General features: G+C 38.3%; 1 protein-coding gene across 2 annotated transcripts in view; it reads left to right on the top strand.

Annotated features, from left to right (window-relative positions):
* The first annotated feature begins 6 nt into the window (after positions 1-6).
* The window catches only part of HNRNPLL (heterogeneous nuclear ribonucleoprotein L like), a 38,145-nt gene continuing 19,957 nt past the window's right edge, over positions 7-18,194 (top strand). For both annotated transcript variants that reach the window (XM_077764255.1, XM_077764256.1), the window contains exons 1-4: positions 7-218; positions 10,554-10,672; positions 15,588-15,825; positions 16,820-16,905. In XM_077764255.1, coding sequence (XP_077620381.1) covers positions 27-218; positions 10,554-10,672; positions 15,588-15,825; positions 16,820-16,905 — 635 coding nt within the window. In that variant the 5' untranslated portion in view covers positions 7-26. The remainder of the gene's footprint in view (positions 219-10,553; positions 10,673-15,587; positions 15,826-16,819; positions 16,906-18,194) is intronic.

Here is an 18,194-nt window from a genome sequence, read left to right on the forward strand (position 1 = left end):
GCCCGCCGGTCCCTCCGGCCGCCGCCATGTCCTCCTCCTCATCCTCTCCCAGGGAGACGTACGAGGAGGACCGCGAGTACGAGAGCCAGGCCAAGCGCCTGAAGACCGAGGAGGGGGAGATCGACTACTCGGCCGAGGAAGGCGAGAACCGTCGGGAAGCGACGCCCCGGGGCGATGGCGGCGGCGGCGGCGGCGGCGGCCGGAGCTTCTCACAGCCGGTAACAAAGCGCGGCGCCNACTCGGCCCCGGGGCCTTCCGCGCGCCTCGCTGCCCGCTGCTGCTGCGCTCACCGCGTCGGGAAGCGCCGGCTCTTCTCTCTGGGGCTTTTATTCTTGGCCCTACCTGTTTCCCGCATCCCGACCGCGAAGCCGGCTCCGGCCTGGCTGCAAGGCCCAGCGCGCGAGTCGTCCGCGGGCCCTGAACTTGGGGAGGGGAGCCAGGCGGGGGCGGCGGGGCGGCGTTGCTTCCGCTCGCGGGGGGCTTCGGTGCGCGATTAGCTCTTTGTTAGTTCAACTCCGCGGGCTGCTGGCCCGCGTCGGGACGACCCCGCTCCCTTCTGCCCCTTTGGCCGAAGCAGCGGCGCGCTGGTCACGGTCGCAGGATGGTTGTTGCGTCGGTTCCGCCGGGGTCTCTCTTCACCCGGGTCCTGAGCAGAGCCGTAACTGAACGGCAAATGACGCTCTGGAGCTCACACCCTAGTGTGCCTGAAGGTTTAATTCACAATTTTTACTCTTGGCAGGCATGGTGTGCGTGCTGTGCTACCCAGTTTTATGATGATCGCTCAGTCCAGATCTTAGCCCTTCGGTCAAAAAAACCCCCGAGTGTGGATAGGTGTTAACACCACCCCTGTTTGCAAGTAAAGCAAATCTTAGAATCACCACAGTTCTTCATGGACGGTTTGTTCCAAATTTGCCCCTCGAAAGGAAGACCTGAACTCGGAGTTGGATTAAACACACTTTCCTAGATTCTTGTTGCTCTTACCAGAAACGTTAGCTGGAGGCAGAATGAATGTGAAAATCGTCTTATCCACAGCAGGTAGTAACTCCGCTTCAGTTGCATGGGGCATGGACACTTTAAGGAAACAAAGCAAAGCAAAAGCCTTGGCCCTTTTGGGGTGCACTTAATATATCTTAGTGGTTTAGATGTCTTCTAAACATCTGACACATTTTAAGGGTGATTTTTTTTTTTAAAGGAAACTTTTCCTGAATTTTAAGTCATTGTACACATATATGATATTAAAATGTTTTTTCACCCTTTATAAGAGGCCAGTTATAAGCTTTTGAGCTATTTGAATTTTTAAGAAATATTTATTTATTTTGAGATACCGAGTTCGAGTTGGGGGGAGGGGCAGAGAGAGGGGGAGAGAATCCCAAACGAACCCCGGAGATCACGATCTGAGCTGAAATCTAGAGTCTGGATGCCCAACTGGCTGAGCCACCCAGTGCCCCTAGCTATTTGAATCTTTATAGGAAAAAAAATTCTGGTCAGTAGTTTCCAGTGTTAGAGTTTCTCAGTATGAAACTGTGACATAGGTTTCAACACATTAGAAAAAAGGAACTTTTTCTTCCTCTAAATAAATGTTTCCTTACAGCTAGATATATATGACTTGGTTTTTGTGCCTAGGTATTTGGAATATTTAAACTGTAACTTGGGCTTGTGAATAAAAATGCGTGTCTTTTTAAGGTTTCAGCTCAAAGTCAATTCCATTGTGGAAGTTTGGAAACAGGAATATTGTAACTGGTATTTTAGATGGATCAGTGTATTTCTTTTGCCAAAACTCTCGAGTCTTTTGTGCAGTAGCATGAAATGTCTTAAGTTTCTTGGAAAGACACCTAAATTCTTTTATGAAAAAAAGTGTTTTTGAAAATCAGATTACACACTAAGGCAATAGATTATTTTGCATGTTGGGAAGAAGATAATACGTAATTAATATACCCAAAGTGAATGGTATCTGGCGGTAGAAATAGTACTTGGCAGGGTTTGGAGGGAGTCACTACCTTTGAGAAAGTTCACTACTACTCTTGAGTTCTCTTACTAGAAACTTTTCTATACCTGAAGTTGTAATTCAGTGACTAATGTAATGCAGCTTTTAAATTACCCAGGCAGGAACTAATAAATGCAGATTGAGTTATAAATTCTAATTTTTGTTTATTTACTGCTGTTTTGTTTCTTCGAGTGTGAATTGCTTTTAACAGTAGAAGCAATACTGCAACGTGAAATCTAATGAAGGCTTATTTTTCCTGTTTTTAAACCCTTGTCTTCATGTAATTTTTGGTACTATTTTGAAATTATTGCAACTATGGAAACCTGTACATAATAACATTTTATTAGGATAGGCATTCCCTGGATAGAAGTTTAATGTCTAGTGTGTCATGAGCCAGAAATATGGTAATTCATCTAACTGAAATGGTTTTGGCTCAACCTCAACTGTCCTCCAGTCTAGCCAGGGAAGAAATACCTTTGTGATCAAACTGTTAAATAACAGCAAATGCAGATTAGGTACAACGATGGGCAATCTTTTCAACTCAGTTGGAGGTTTGTCCAGTGCAAAGTCCGTCTTCAAGGATTTATATTATTTAGCTTTTGATAATTAAGTTTCCATTTAATTAATTAGATTTAAAGAAGAAAGAGTATTTAAGAAAAGCTGTGTTTCTACAAATGCTTCTAATTTAAAGATGAATTGATCACTGTAAATGATCATGACATGTTAAGGGGTATAGAGAAATGACTTAGTAGTTTGGATATGAGAAATTAGACAGTCTTCAAATTTATGTCTTTGGCACTTAATTTGAAGATCAGAAATTCCTAGGGTGTTTCAGATTCACTGTGCCGCATTGTTGAACAAAGCTGGATTATGGAAGTTTGTGCTATGTATTATACAGTTGCTTTATTCTTATGGAGTAAGTGGTGGTCTTAAATTTAGCAGTCATGGCCTTCAAGATCATATTAGTAGTAAATTTCTATGTGTTTATTTTTTAGAAAGCAGCTTGACTTCAAATATTAGGGCTTTATTTGGTGAAACCAATTGAAGAATTAAATTGAGAGGTTACCTAGAAAAGATCTGCTTTTATAATTTTTTAAAACGTTTTATTTATTTCTGAGAGAGAGAGACAGAATGATCAGGGGAGGGTCAGAGAGAGAGGGAGACACAGAATTTGAAACAGGCTCCAGGCTCTGAGCTGTCAGCACAGAGCCCGACACTGGGCTCGAACCCCCTGAACGGTGAGATCATGACCTGAGCTGAAGTCGGACGCTTAACCGACTGAGTCACCCAGGCGCCCCAGAAGATCTGCTTTTGTAAAGACCAGTATCGATAAAAATTTATGGAGTGCTAACTCAGTTTTTCAACTTTTAATAAATAGACTTGTAGGATGGCAAAATGCTATGATAAAAATGTAGTTCCTAGGATTTCTTAGCAATATATATATTATGTGGAGGATCTAGTTTGAATTTAAGATACATTATTATACTTTAAGGATTTGAATTACAGAGATGTATAGGAATATTCGTGATATTGAATAGTATGGGATGGGAGATAAGATGAGGTCACTTTGTTAGCTTAGTTCTCACAGGAAAAGTTTAGAGGCTGACGGTGAGCACAGTAATGACACCCTGGGGAATGAAAAACCTAAAGGATGTGTGCCCTGGAGGTACGTGCCAGAGTTTTAAAGTGTCTATAGCAGTAATGTCCTCTGTCTCTAGCTATGCTGCTGTAGTAGAGTGAGGGTTTTCAGGCCAGGGATTAGGAAAGAAGGAAAGGTGGTGAAAGGTAGAAGGTTTTATTATCTTTTGGTTTTAACAAGTGACTGCATTTCTTCGTATTAGTACATACAGTGAAAAGAGCTGTTAATGGACCTGTAAGCCCAGCCAAGGCGGGTGTTTCGGTTCTGCTCCCAACAGCATGCTTTGTGACTTAACCCCTCTGGAACTCAACCATCACATGAGGATCACTGTGATCTCTTAACTCTTCTAAAAACAATACTTGAGCCCCTTTTATGTGCCAGGTGCTGTTGTCTGTGATGGGGTTATAAAAGTAAAAAAAAAAAAATTCCAGGATTGCCTGGGTGTCTCAGTTGGTTAAGTGTTGGTCTCTTGATTTCAGCTTGGGATATGATCGCAGTTTGTGGATTTGAGCCCCGCACTGGGGCCCCTGATTGAGATTCATTCTCTCTCTCTCTCTCTCCCCCTCCCTCTCCCTCTCCCTCCCTCCCTCCCTCCCTCTCCCCCCTCTCTCCCTCTCCACCTCCCCCCTTCCCGGCTTGAGCTCTCTTTCTCTATCTCTCAAAATAAATAATTTACTTTAAAAATTTAATGCCTTTTTTTTTTTCTGCCTCTGTGAAACTGAATACACCTTTCAAAGCTTGTAGTTGCAACCACAGCAACAATTCAGGTGAGCTTAAGCCAAACAAAAACTTGGCCCATGAAAGCTAAGTTGTGGCAGCAGTTTCAGGTATGGCTGCATCTAGGGATTTAGATGATGTCATTGAAACTTGATTCTGTATGCTCTCCATGTAGTTCTAAAGCTAGACTTCCATTCTTCAAGCTAGCAAATAAAGAGAACACTCTTCCCCTTTCCCCAGTGTCCATATTTATATTTATCCCTTTTTAGCTTTCCTTTCCCCGCAACTAATCTCAGGGCTACCTCTGAAGTTGGATAGGCATGACTGTGTGATTGAAAATACCAGGGGAATAATACAGAGTTCAGGGTTGTGTGTGTGTTTAACCAGAATAAGGGGGAAGGGGATCTAGGTAGGCAAAACCAAATAATCTCTACTACATGAGTAAAAAAGTAAAGATTATTTTTTAAAAAGTTACTTGAATGATATATGGCTGTTCTTTTTAATTTTGCTCTGTTATGTAATCAAATGTACCTGAAAACTTAGGTAAGAAAATTAAAGGATTTCCCATATTTTGGATCTGCTGTATTGTTTCTTTTAAAAAAGAAAAAGACCAAGAGATGTGATTGTTTAGTTTAGTAAGAAAAAGTATGTAGTTAACTCTAAGCATAGTGTGAGATAAAAGGTATTTTAAGCTGCCCCTTAAAACACCTTTTTCCTTGGTCTGTATGAAGTATCCAAAGTAAAAGGGAAAACCTTAAGTACTTAGAAATACTGTACTCATTTCTTGGTATAGTATTGATAAATTCCTCTTCTTTTTTTTTTTTTTTCAATATTTTTATTTATTTCTAGGAGAGAGAGAGACAGCGTGAGCAGGGGAGGGTCAGAGAGAGAGGGAGTCACAGACTGAAACAGGCTCCAGGCTCTGAGCTGGCAGTCAGCACAGAGCCCGATGCGGGGCTCGAACCTGCGAACCGCGAGATCATGACCTAAGCGAAAGTCGGACGCTTAACCGACTAAGCCACCCAGGCGCCCCCCTCTTCTTCTTCTTTTAATGTTGATGAGTTCTAATGCATCCAGAGAATGATTACCAGAATGGAAAAGACACATGAAATCACATTATAAGAAGAATGACAAGAATTGGGGGAGATGCATATTTAGCCTGTAGGGTATATTTGGGTGTGGTTTGAGAAATCATTACAAATAATTGGAAGGTTATATAGAAGAGGGAAATGTAGATAAGGGTAGAGGGTGCTATTTAATATTTCTTGAACCCTTGTTCAGTAACTACACCTCACACTGTACTAGACATTTTTGTTGTTCCATTTATTTATTGTAATCTTACATGATAAGGATTTTTTTTCTTCATAGTGAAACTGAGGATTAAAAAGGCAGTTAGCTCAAGATCAATGGAACCAGTAAATGTCCAAAGATTCAAACACTGGTCTGACTTCAAAGGCCATTTTTAAAAAAAATTTTTAATGTTTTATTTATTTCTGAGAGAGACAGCCTGAGCAGGGGAGGGTCAGAGAGAGAGGGAAATACAGAATCTGAAACAGCCTCCAGGCTCTGAGCAGGCTGTCAGCACAGAGCCTGACACGGGGTTCGAACCCAGGAATAGCGGGATCATGACCTGAGCCGAAGTTGGACACTTAACCAACAGAGCCACCCAGGCCCTCCGAAAGCCCATTTTGGATACAAAGCTACAGGGAGACAGATTTGGATGCATATTATGAAGAATTTTCTAAAAATATAATGGATTGTCTCATGAGTAGTATGTTTCCTGTCACTGGAAGTGTTTAGGGAGAAGCTGGATAAGCACTTGGCAGTAGTTCTGTGTCTGGCGTTGGGGGCTGAATTATTGAACTTGAGTTTGGTCTTTTTAAATTTATAATTCTGAGAGGGCAGAAGAAGGTTGTTTAGTTGCTGCTGAGCGAGTCTTGTGCTGTTAAGCATGTGTTGAGTATGGAGATGTTGGGAAAACAAAAAAGCCTAATAAGGACATTGTGCCTGGCCTTTGCCAGTTTACAGTTGTTGCTTTACTATGTGAAGAAGCATTAATGGGCCCTTCTCATTCCTCTCAGAAGCTTCATTTATACTTTACTGAGCTTCCCTTCTCTTCAGTAGAGCTCGGTCTTCAATCTGCTCTTAAGTAGTCAAAATTAGCACTTAAAATTGGTATTATTAAAGTTGGTCCTTGAGATAGCCTCTAAGGGACCGAGAGTTTGGAATGGTATGACCTGACTGGTCTGTCTGTAGCCCACCCAGGGGACCAAATAATGCCTCCATTATAGTTGACAAAGTTTGCTATAAGCAGGAATAGGGTAATTAAAAACAAAAGTATATATAAATTGCAGGAGGCATACCTTCATTTGGTGGGTGCTCATTTCGAATATTGTATTTTGTCTGATAAGTAATCAACATAAATAGATAAAGAGTGAGCCTAGAAATGGAAGAACTTTGGGCTTCTGTATGAGAAAGGATCGAAAAAAACTTTGTTAACTGGAGAAGACATGATCAAAGTGTTATATATCAGTCGGGTAAATAATACTAGTTTATTTACCAATTTTGGAGTCAGATGTATAGTATGATGCTTAAAAGAGGTAATTTTAGGGTACATAAAAGAAGCTGTACAGATTTCTTACCACCAGTATAAAGCATAAGTAGAGATAAGAAAATACTGATTTAAGTAAAATTTTAGTATGGTGGGGGGAGAAGGGAGGTGGTGAGAATATTGTTTGAAAAGATATCATTAATATATCAGTTTTATATTTGGAAACAGCTCTAGGGTTTTCTTCTTTCTTTTGAGGTTCCTCAGATGTGACTGCTTCAGGAATTTTTTAAATTTAAACTACAGAAAGGATGGGAAAGTTTTAAGTTTAAGAAAAGGAGACATAATGTAAAAATTAGAGAAACCTCTATGAATGGCAGATTAATTGAGTGGAAACCAGGAAATACAAGGGGTACAGGATATGTTTTTTGCCTTTAGGTTGAGATAATCATATCTTCCCCTAAGTACCGTATTGTTTTCATTTAATAAGTTCCTACTTCGGAAGAATGACTTAAGTCTTGATCTATTGATTTTAGGAAGTGTAATTATATTTTTGAGGGATTTTAAAACTGGTCCTGTGATCCATTTTCTTTGTGAGAAGACCAATTTGTAAAACAGTCATATTTTTTAGCATTATATTCAAAATACTGATTATCCATGATGGGAAGGGAGGTAAGAGATGTATTCAACCGTTTGCTAGTGTTTTATATATTAAACTGGTTAGTGAGTTAAGGAGTATTTATATGGTTCCTCATACTTTATTATAGGCTTTAAATATTATATAATAAAATAATTTCCCAACTTTTTATTCTGTAAAATATTCAATTACATATGCCCTTCACCTAGTTTCAGCAATTTTTAACATTTTTCTATTGGGGATTTTATCTCCATATGTGTATATCTATATTTATATACATTTTTTCACCTAAACTGTGAAAGTTGGAGATACCTGACAATCCATCCCTAAATATCCCAGCCTTCCCTAAGAATGAGGATATTCTTTTCACATAAACATTACTATTATAATGGTACCTAACACAGTAAATAGTTCCGTTACATAATATAAAATGTTATCTCTATTTAAATTTCTCCATTTATCTCTGAAATGTCTTTTATATTATTTCTTATCTATTGTAAAATGAAGACTCAAATACTCAAAAACTTGTTGTCTCTCTCTTTCTTTAAAAAATGTTTAGTTTTGAGAGCGCAAGAGCAAGAGAGGTACGGGGGGGGGATAGAGGATCTGAAGTGGGGGTTCATTACTGACAGCAGAGAGCCCTTGCGGGGCTCGAACTCACTAATGGTGAGATTATGACCTGAGTTGAAGACCGATGCTTAACTGACTGAGCCACCTAGTTGCCCCTGTAGTCTCTTTGTAGTCCTAATTTGAAATCCTCCTTCCACTATTGTTTTATAGTAACTTTTTGAATAATCTTAGCCAGTGAAGTTTTCTTTTGTACTTTTACCCTTCCCAGCGGATTTCTAAGGATCAACTGAGATGACTGTCTTATTTCTTGATCCCTATTTGTGTCTAAATATTTTTAGAGTAAAACTTGTTATTTATACTTTAAATATATTTAAATATATGTGGGGTGCCTGGGTGGCTCGGTTAAACTTCTGACTTCGGCTCAGGTCATGATCTCATTGTTTGTGAGTTCGAGCCCCTGTCGGGCTCTGTGCTCACCGTTCAGAGCCTGGAGCCTGCTTCAGATTCTGGGTCTCCCTGTCTCTCTGCCCCTCCCTTGCTCGCTCGCTCTCTCTCTCTCTCTCTCTCTGTCAAAAATAAGCATTAAAAAAAATAGATGCTCTAAATTAGGTTTTTAGGTATGATTTGGAGCTCTTTTCTTACATAGTTGTCCATTCCTACATAGCTTAATGATGACAAGGCACATTTGGTTGTTGGTTTCACTGCGGCAAAGAGCCTCGTTTCTTAAGGTTGTAATAGAGTGTTGGATTACATAGTGTACAATCAGAATGATTCGTTTCAAACTTAGTGGCATGTAATGAATATCTGCTTGATCATAGAAAAGACTCCGCATAAGCAATGCAAATGAATCTGACAGTAATGTAAGAGAATAGTCCCATGGTTACTTCATATATTTAAATCAACTCTTTAAACTGTGATGTAACTTTTTTATTGGCAGTGCACAGGACTGTTATATTTTTCTAACAGTCTTTATACTAAAGAGAAATTGGTGGGTCTTTTAAAGTAGCCATAAAGAGATTTAATTTTCTTAAAATGATTCTTAAGTTTTAATGATAAAACATTTGTGCTTATAGATTAGTCTGTAGGAGAAAACATTTTTCATTTAATAGATTTTTTGTATGTGTATGTGGATCATATATGGAAGTCATTTCTGAAGTGATGCAAGAGAGGTGCCCAGTGGCTAGTTGTAAAATACAGATTTTAGTCTTAATAGAACTTGAGGTGAGCCTGGGTGGCTTAGTCGGTTAAGTATTCAACTCTTGATTTTAGGGTCATGAGTTTGGGCCCCATGTAGGCTCCATGCCCAGTGCGGAGCCTGCTTAAAAAAAAAAAATAGAACTTGAATAAGTAAATGATAGAGCCATTTTTATGGTCAAAGTAAATCTCATAATAGTCCATATACTTATATTTTAAAACTACCTTCTGGGTGTACTCAAAAGATACAGAGTATTCCGGAGAAGCTCAGGAAGGCTTGCATTTTTTTTGCAATACTTATTCATCAACAAAGACGGTACCTTGTATAAATTTAAGTTGTCAAGCGTTCCGCTTAAGTAAAATACAGTAAACTTCAAGTTAGTGTGGAACTAGATCACCAATTAAGCAAGGACAAAAGATGATATAAATAAAGTTTATAATCTTTATATTAAAGAAACATTTTAAATTGGGATTTATTTGGACTACTTGAGATTTTGAATTTTTGTAGGTAAATCTATGAAACTAAGAGTATAAAATGTAATTCCAGTCATAGCATACTCTGCATCTGTTGAAATTTTTTCTGAAATTTTATTGAAGTTGAAATAAATTATTATGTTGTACTTCTTATTTGTTTATTTATTTTGAGAGAGAGTGTTCATGCGTGTGCATGCGAAATGGGGGAGGGATAGAGAGAGAGGAAGAGAGAGAATCCCAGGCAGGCTCTACACCTTCAGCACAGAGCCACACACTGTGAGAGCATAACCTGAGCTGAAACTAAGAGCTGGCCCTGAGCTATCCAGGCCCCCCTATGTTGTACTTCTTATTAAGAGAAAATACTCCCTTCTAAGAAATCAAAATTTTCATGCCTAACAATTAAAATTTTTTTTTAAATGTTTTATTTATTTCTGAGAGAGATAGAGGCAGTTTGAGCCGGGGAGGGTCAGAGAGAGAGGGAGACACAGAATCCGAAGTAGGCTCCAGGCTCTGAGCTATCTGTCAGCACATAGCCCATTGTGGGGCTCAAACCCATGAACCGTGAGATCATGACCTGAGCTGAAGTCAGATGCTTAACCGACTGAGCCACCCAGGCCCCCACATGCCTAACAATTGATGATTTTATTGTCAGATCCTTTTGCTAACTTGTGAATGAAATTTGGTTGGGAATTTTTTTTTAATGTTTGCTTTTGGATGCAGAGTCAAATTTACTACAGATACAATTTATACTTTTAAAGTTTTTAATTAGAAATTATTTTCTCTTGCTTAGGAGGCAGGTGGAAGTCATCATAAAGTTTCTGTTTCACCTGTTGTCCACGTTCGAGGACTCTGTGAATCTGTGGTGGAAGCAGACCTTGTGGAGGCCCTTGAGAAATTTGGAACGATATGGTAAGACCCATAGGGACTTCATGCAGATTGAAAACAGTGTAGTAAAACAAGCCTTGCTTGCTTGCTTGCTATAATACAAGCCTTGATGTTTGGCCATAGTATATATTAAGGTTTCCCTCTGACAGTATTTCTTTAGAAACTTTTAAGCCTCTTATTTTTATCCTTCCTGGGATGATGCACAGATATATTTTTGTGGATCCGTGATGGTGATTGCCTGTCCCTGCTTAGCCAGGGTGTATGCAAAATGGATTATTGCATCTTTCATCTGACTTTCAAATGAGTCCATGACTCCTTGTTAAACACTGCTCTGATACTTGAATGAGTTGGTTGCACCCTTCATCTTTAGAGTTTCACGTAGTGGTACTTAAATACTGATTTGTTGTTGTTTATTCGGGAATGTTTACGAATTAAATGGGAACTAAAAGTGGGTAGTTGAAGAGGAGGCATTATTTGCCTTAGGTGTTTGTTGCTGTGAGTTCTTCTACGGATCATGAGAAGTATGTTTTATCCTAGTTTTGTATTCACTCAGGCTTCTCCTTTCTCTTCCCAGGAAGTTGGTGTATGCTTAAGAATATTGACTCAAGTGAAAACATAATCAGAAAAGTGAATGTGCTGCCAAACATAGACACTCAAAAATTCTTTCTAAATTATTTTTGGAGTGTGCCCGGCTGTTGTTCTCTTATTAGTATGGATAGTTGAGAGTTGATTTTAATATTTTTTTTCCTTGGTGAATATGTTGGTTAGAGGCATCAGAGGCACAGTCTAAGTCAAAATACATAAATGGGAGAAATTTCAGTATATTTGCCGAGGTAGCCTGATTGCTTCAGTTTTATAGAACTTTATGTGGAGTTTTGGGTATTGAAAGGATGCATAGATAGCGAGAGAGAGAGCAGAGATGTCCAACAGGAAGAAATCATTGTTTCAAAGGAATAGTAGTGTTGGGTGACACCTTCCATCATGGCATCTTTTTAAATTTCTTTGATGATCTTAATAGAGAGGTAGATGACTTGGCAAGCCTGTTATCCTCAACTTAGTTCCTTAGAAACCACTGTTAGGTATTTATTCATGGACGTCCACATTGGCAGTCCACATGGGCAAAAGAAAGCCCATTTCTTGAAATGTCACTAAGATGACTTCTTTAGTCATTTGGAGAGGATATTGGAGATTAAGTTTGTCTGGAACATTATATACTGAAGCAGACTTAGACCTTATTTAGACACATACATTGGTACTAGATTAACCCCATGGGTTGCATTGTCCCATGGAGTTAGAAAGAGATGGTTATTTCTGGTTTATTTTTTCTTTTGTAATTTTATTTTAGGCTTTTAAAGTTACTTCTTTAAAGCCAAGAAATACTGAAGCAATGTCAGAGAACAGGTTGATGAGCAAATACTGGTGGGAACTTTAGAGAAATCGTAACTGTATTGATATATTGATGTTAATTATGACACATGATCTGAATGTTCAGCATTAAAGAAATATTTGTTGAAGTTGGTGAGTTATTTGAATCACTTCTGAGTGGCCTGTATAATTTTTGATATTTAGTCCATGGTAAACTGTTTTATATGTGAATGTAATTCATTAGCTTGCATAGCACATCATTTTGCCTTCAGGATTGGTAGTTTTTTGGATAAAAAAGTCGTGAAATAATTGGAACAAATTGGTGTATAATTAAAAGTTTAATTGGCATAAATATGTGCACTAGGAGTTTTAATGGTGTGAAATGATCTTGAATAAGAGGTGGCTGCTGTTAAAACTGAAAGAACCTTGAACAGCCTCCAGTGAGGAGTAGGTGTTTTGCTTCAATATGTTGCATTTATAGAACCTTTCTCTGTTTATTTCTTTAGTGGTATGTGTGGTATTATAGAGATTATATAGAAACTGCTCAAATTAAAAAGATGCGTCACCAGGTTCAACATAGAGTGACTTTATACCTGAAAACTAGATGTGTAGGAAAGAAGTTTAGGAGAAACTGTGATAAGATGTTGAGAATGGTTGTGCCACTATAATAAAATTCTGCATATTTGTTGTCTTTATTCTATAGTATATTCATGTATTAGGATCAAAAGAATGCTTAAAAAGATGTTCTGAGTATCTCTTCTTCCCTTTTCCCCTTCCATTAAAGGAGAGCATGCTAGGTATGATTAGTTACATTGGTTTTAATATTTTAAAACAAAACTTTTGGGACCCAATTTGTATAATAAAATCTTTTGCATTCTCCTGCTTTTATTTAAATATTGGTAAATGTGTTTCAAGTTACAAGTTGAAAGCACTGATCCTACCATGTCCCTTAGCCCTTTTATTTTTTCTTTCTTTGTTCTTCTCATTATCTTCCTCAAATTATGCTTTTCAGGATTTCTTAAAAATTACTTGGCAGATAATTTAGGTGCATTCTAAAATGTCTGCAACATTCTAATTTTCCCTTCTTTATCTTCATGTGATGCCACTTTTTAACTGTTAAGTCTGTGCTTCTAGCTCACTTCTTATTGTAGTTACCATAGAAGGCAGTTTAACTATGACCAAGTCTATGACAGGTCAATACAAAATTTATTTTTGAACCTTTATAATTTTCTGTGTTCCAGAGAGGCAAAGGGCATTATTAACATACTTAAAACTTCGTAATACTATTTAGCTATACAACCACCTTATATTTGTAGGAGGAGAATGCTTGTTCTTCTTTAATTTCTTTTTTATTTTTAACTTTTTTAATGTTTATTTATTTTTGAGAGAGAGAGAGACAGAGTACTAGCAGGGGAGGGGCAGAGAGGGAGACACAGAATCCAAAGCAGGCTCCAGGCTCTGAGCGGTCAGCACAGAACCCAACACAGGGCTTGAAACAGTGAGATCATGACCTGAGCCGAGGTCGGACACTCAACCAACTGAGCCACCCAAGTGCCTCCTTCTTTAATTCCTTTACCATAGTCTTGATTCCAGGTTTTTTCTTTTCTTAATTTTTTTAATGGTATTTTTGAGAGAGAGAGAGGCAATATGAGTGGGGGAGGGACAGAGAAAGGGGAAGACACAGAATCTGAAGTAGGCTCCAGGTTCTGAGCTGTCAGCACAGAGCCCGACGTGGGGCTTGAACCCATGAACCGCGAGATCAGGACCTGAGCCGAAGTCAGACGCTCAACCAGCTGAGCCACCCAGGTGCCACTCCAGGGTTTTCTGTTTTTTGTATGCAAGACTTCAGAACTTTAGCAAGAAATTTCTAAAAGGAGTATTTCTTTCCTGAAATTTATATTTTATATTCATAATTGATAATTCTTTAATTCAAGGCCTTATTGTTTCTAGATTTCCTTTAAGTTTGAACAATGTGGGTAGGGAGAGCTAACAAGCCTCATAGACCAACAAATATTGATTGAATGCCCTTTACGTGTCAGCGCTGTTTCTAGAATATGAAGATGAATGAGGCAAGGCAAGCAGTTTGAATTTAGTAACTGTAGGGGCGCCTGGGTGGCTCAGTCGGTTGGGCATCCAACTTCGGCTCAGGTCATGATCTCACGGTTCGTTGGTTCGAGCCCCACGTCGGGCTCTGTGATGACAGCTAGCTCAGAGCCTGAAGCCTGTTTCGGATTCTGTGTCTCCCTCTCTCTCTGACCCTCCCCTGCTCACACTGTCTCACTCTTTCTCTTTCAGAAGTAAATAAAACATTTAAAAAATCTTTTTAAAAATTTAGTAACTGTAATCTTGACAACAATCCTTCACAGTTTATAAAAGAGGAAGCTGAAATTCATAAGAAATTACGTAATTTGCCAGGCTACAAAGTGGTCTGTTATTTATTAATCATTTGCTGCTTTCTAAAGGGTAGCGGTAGGTCTAGATGCCTGATTCAGAAATTGCTGTCACTGAGTACCTGACCTGATGTTCTTTTTGCAGAGCCTTCTCCTCTTAGAAAAAACTATGCTAATTGTATTTTAAAACATTTTTTAAGGTGCTTGTTCTTCTGAATAGAGGACATATTATTTCCCCTGCTGTGATCCATGTGCTTTGATTTCTTTCTTCTCTCCCTCTCTTCATTGCTTTATTTTTCATTTCACCTGTTAAAATATGTTCCTCCTCAAGAGTATATACAATGAAATGTAAATAACTTCACCCTCTTTGTTTGCAGACAACCGTGATTACCATCATCTAATAAGTACCTTTTCATGGATTCTTTAATACTTAAAAATATTTTGGAAGAGATTATATATATGAAATTTGGATGGTTTGCAGTTGTTTTTATGTATACTTTATTTCTCTTGTTTTTAGTAAGATAAGCAGAATTATATAGTCCTTAGTTATTAGTATGGGCACTTATTTATTTGGAAAATTCAGTAGAGGTAGTAGCTTCTGTTGTTAGGGATCCCATCTGCTAACTTTCTGTTCAGTTTCATCTGCATTGGTTTCTGTGTGTAGCTATTTTCTAGTATTGCTTGGGAGTGGCAGCCTGAAGAATAAACAGGGCCCGGTCATTAGTAACTGATAACAGAATTGTGATTGAGGAAGGCAAAAGGTGGAAAACCTTTCTGTCACAGGAGGATAAGCTTTCACATGTGGACCATCTACCTGGTATACCACAATTTATTTGGATGACTTAAGAATTGACTAACATTGGGGGTGCCTGGGTGGCTTAGTCAGTTGATTGTCTGACTTCGGCTCAGGTTTTGATTTCATGGTTTGTGAGTTCGAGCCCCACATCAGGCTCTCTGCTGTCAGCACAGAGCCCACTTTGGATCTCTTGTTTCCCTCTCTCTCTGCCCTTGCCCAATGAATAAATAAACTTAAAAAAAATTGATTGACATTAGATAATAGGTAGTGAAGAATACTAATCAGTCTGATTTGACACATATTTATTAGAGTCTGCCTTTCCTTGATTGAGAATAAATAATGTTAACTGAATTTATTATTTGGGTATTCCTCCCAATCTGCCTTTCAGCTATGTTATGATGATGCCATTTAAACGGCAGGCTCTAGTGGAATTTGAAAACATAGATAGTGCCAAAGAATGTGTGACATTTGCTGCGGATGAACCTGTGTACATTGCTGGTCAACAGGCTTTTTTCAACTATTCTACGAGCAAAAGGATTACTCGGCCAGGCAATACCGATGATCCATCAGGAGGCAACAAAGTTCTTCTGCTATCAATTCAGAATCCTCTTTATCCAATTACAGTGGTATGTATTTTAGTATAAACTAAATTAACAGTGACTTTGAAATTTGCCTTTAGAGTGACTAAAGGTTGAGCATCCGACTTTGGCTTAGGTTATGATCTTGCAGTTCATGAGTTCGAGCTCTACATCCGGCTTGCAGAGCCCATTACGGATCCTCTGTCCCCTCTCTCTGCCCCTTCCCCTCTTGTGCTCTCTGGGAAGAAAAATGATTTCTATATGATACTGGGACATAAACTTAAAGCATAAGATACTATTTAAATTTTGTTAGATATTATTTACCTCTGTAATATTTCTAGGCTTATTAGTAAGCAGTATTAATGTGTGTTTTGGGAGAAAGAATGTACCTAACCTAGTGTAAGTACTCTGATTTGCTTATTGTTGTATCCCTAGTGCCTAATGGTGCCACTGTGTAATTGTAGGTGCTCAAGAAATTTCTTGACAGTTGAAGAATTGTTCTTAAGCGGGTATTTAAGTTCTCTCTTAACTTAATTCAGGGATCTTGTTTGCTGACATCTAACACTGTATAAATGATCTTTCCTGAGTCTTTTCTCTGTAGTCATTGTCTCTTGAAAAATGAATACTGAGTTGATCTATTACTACCCCTTAATAAATATTACTATAATTCAAGTGTTTGTCAAATAAACATTTCTGAGTCACATTTGGAAAACAAACCATTAATTGATTATAGTTTTTGCTTATTTATTGTGTATTGTCAGACATTATTTTAGGTACCTGTTAAAATAAGAATCGAGGGTTTATTTAGGAGATAAAATAGGTAACAGTCTTTTTGACATGTTTCATTATAACTTCTCTAATGTTGGGTATATTGTATAGGTCAGGAAGTAACTTTAGAAGGGTAACAATTTCTAAAAGTTTAATTAGTAATGAATAGAAACCACATCTTGACAGAATTTTTTTAGTAGAAAAAAGCAAGGTGTAACTTTGTTGTTTTTCCAAATATAAAATGTGAAGAAATCTTGTTTTCTTTCCTTTATAGGATGTTTTATATACAGTATGCAATCCTGTTGGAAAAGTACAACGTATTGTTATATTCAAGAGAAATGGGATACAAGCAATGGTTGAATATCCTTTATTTGTAAATTTTTTAATTGATGTATATGAATGCTATGTAATATAGGCCTTCCTTTTTCCTGCTTATTTCTGAACAAGTGGTATTTATTCTCCATTCCTCCCCCAAATCTATCTGTCTTAGATTTAAAAACCGTAGTACCCACAGATAATAGCTTGCTACCTAAAACATGCCAGTGCTTCATCTCACAGTGTGCTTTGTCTTTTTAATGGGGGAAGAAATAACATTATTTGATAATATGTACATCTCTACCTTTTAAAAATGTATCCTAAATGGACTTTTCTGAACCTCTCCTTAAGATAGGTGGTTTGGAAGTACCAAAACTTTAGTCAGTAAAACTAATCTTACCTTTTTTTATTGCATCTTTTAAATGGTCATGGTTTAAGTAAGAACTTTTCTTTATGAAATTTGTTACATGTTGAGTAAAAAGAACAAGTAGCAAAATAGTATGTACTGTATAATCCCAGGTAAAAAAAGAATAATAACTACCCCTGCCTCCACATCCTATATGTACATGTGTATGCACAGAAGAAGGTAGGGATAGACAGCATACTCTTAATGGTGCTTACTTCTGGCAAGGTATTTTCACCGATTTTTTAAAAACCACTTTGGTTTTGATTTTTTTTAAACAATCATAGACTCAAGTAATTTTTTTATAGTTTATTGTCAAGTCGGTTTACATATAACACCCAGTGCTCATCCCAACAAGTGCCCTCCTCCATGCCCATCACCCCCTTCCCCTCTTCCCCACTCCCCGCAGCCTTCAGTTTGCTCTCAGCATTAGAGAGTCTGTCATGGTTGGCCTCCCTCCCTCTACCCAACTATTTTTCCCCTTCTTCTCCCACATCATCCTCCATTAACTTCCTCCTAATCCACCTATACGTGTAAACATATGGTATCTGTCCTCTGCCTGACTTATTTCACTCAGCATAACACCCTCAAGTTCCATCCATGTTGCTACACATGGCCAGGTTTCATTCTTTCTCATTGCCATGTAGTATTCCATTGTATAGATAAACCACGTCTTCTTGATCCATTTGTCAGTTGATGGACACTTAGGCTCTTTCCATGTTTTGGCTATTGTTGAGAGTGCTGCTAAGAACACTGGGGTACATGTGCCCCTATGCATCAGCACTTCTGTATCCCTTGAGTAAATTCCTAGCAGTGCTACTGCTGGGTCATAGGGGAGTTCTATTGTTAGTTTTTTGAGGAACCTCCATACTGTTTTCAAGAGGGGTTGTACCAGCTTCCATTCCCACCAGCAGTGTAGGAGGGTGCCCGT

Source organism: Crocuta crocuta, unplaced genomic scaffold (assembly GCF_008692635.1).
Source record: "Crocuta crocuta isolate KB4526 unplaced genomic scaffold, BGI_CrCroc_1.0 scaffold164, whole genome shotgun sequence".
In the NCBI taxonomy this organism is placed as follows: domain Eukaryota; kingdom Metazoa; phylum Chordata; class Mammalia; order Carnivora; family Hyaenidae; genus Crocuta; species Crocuta crocuta.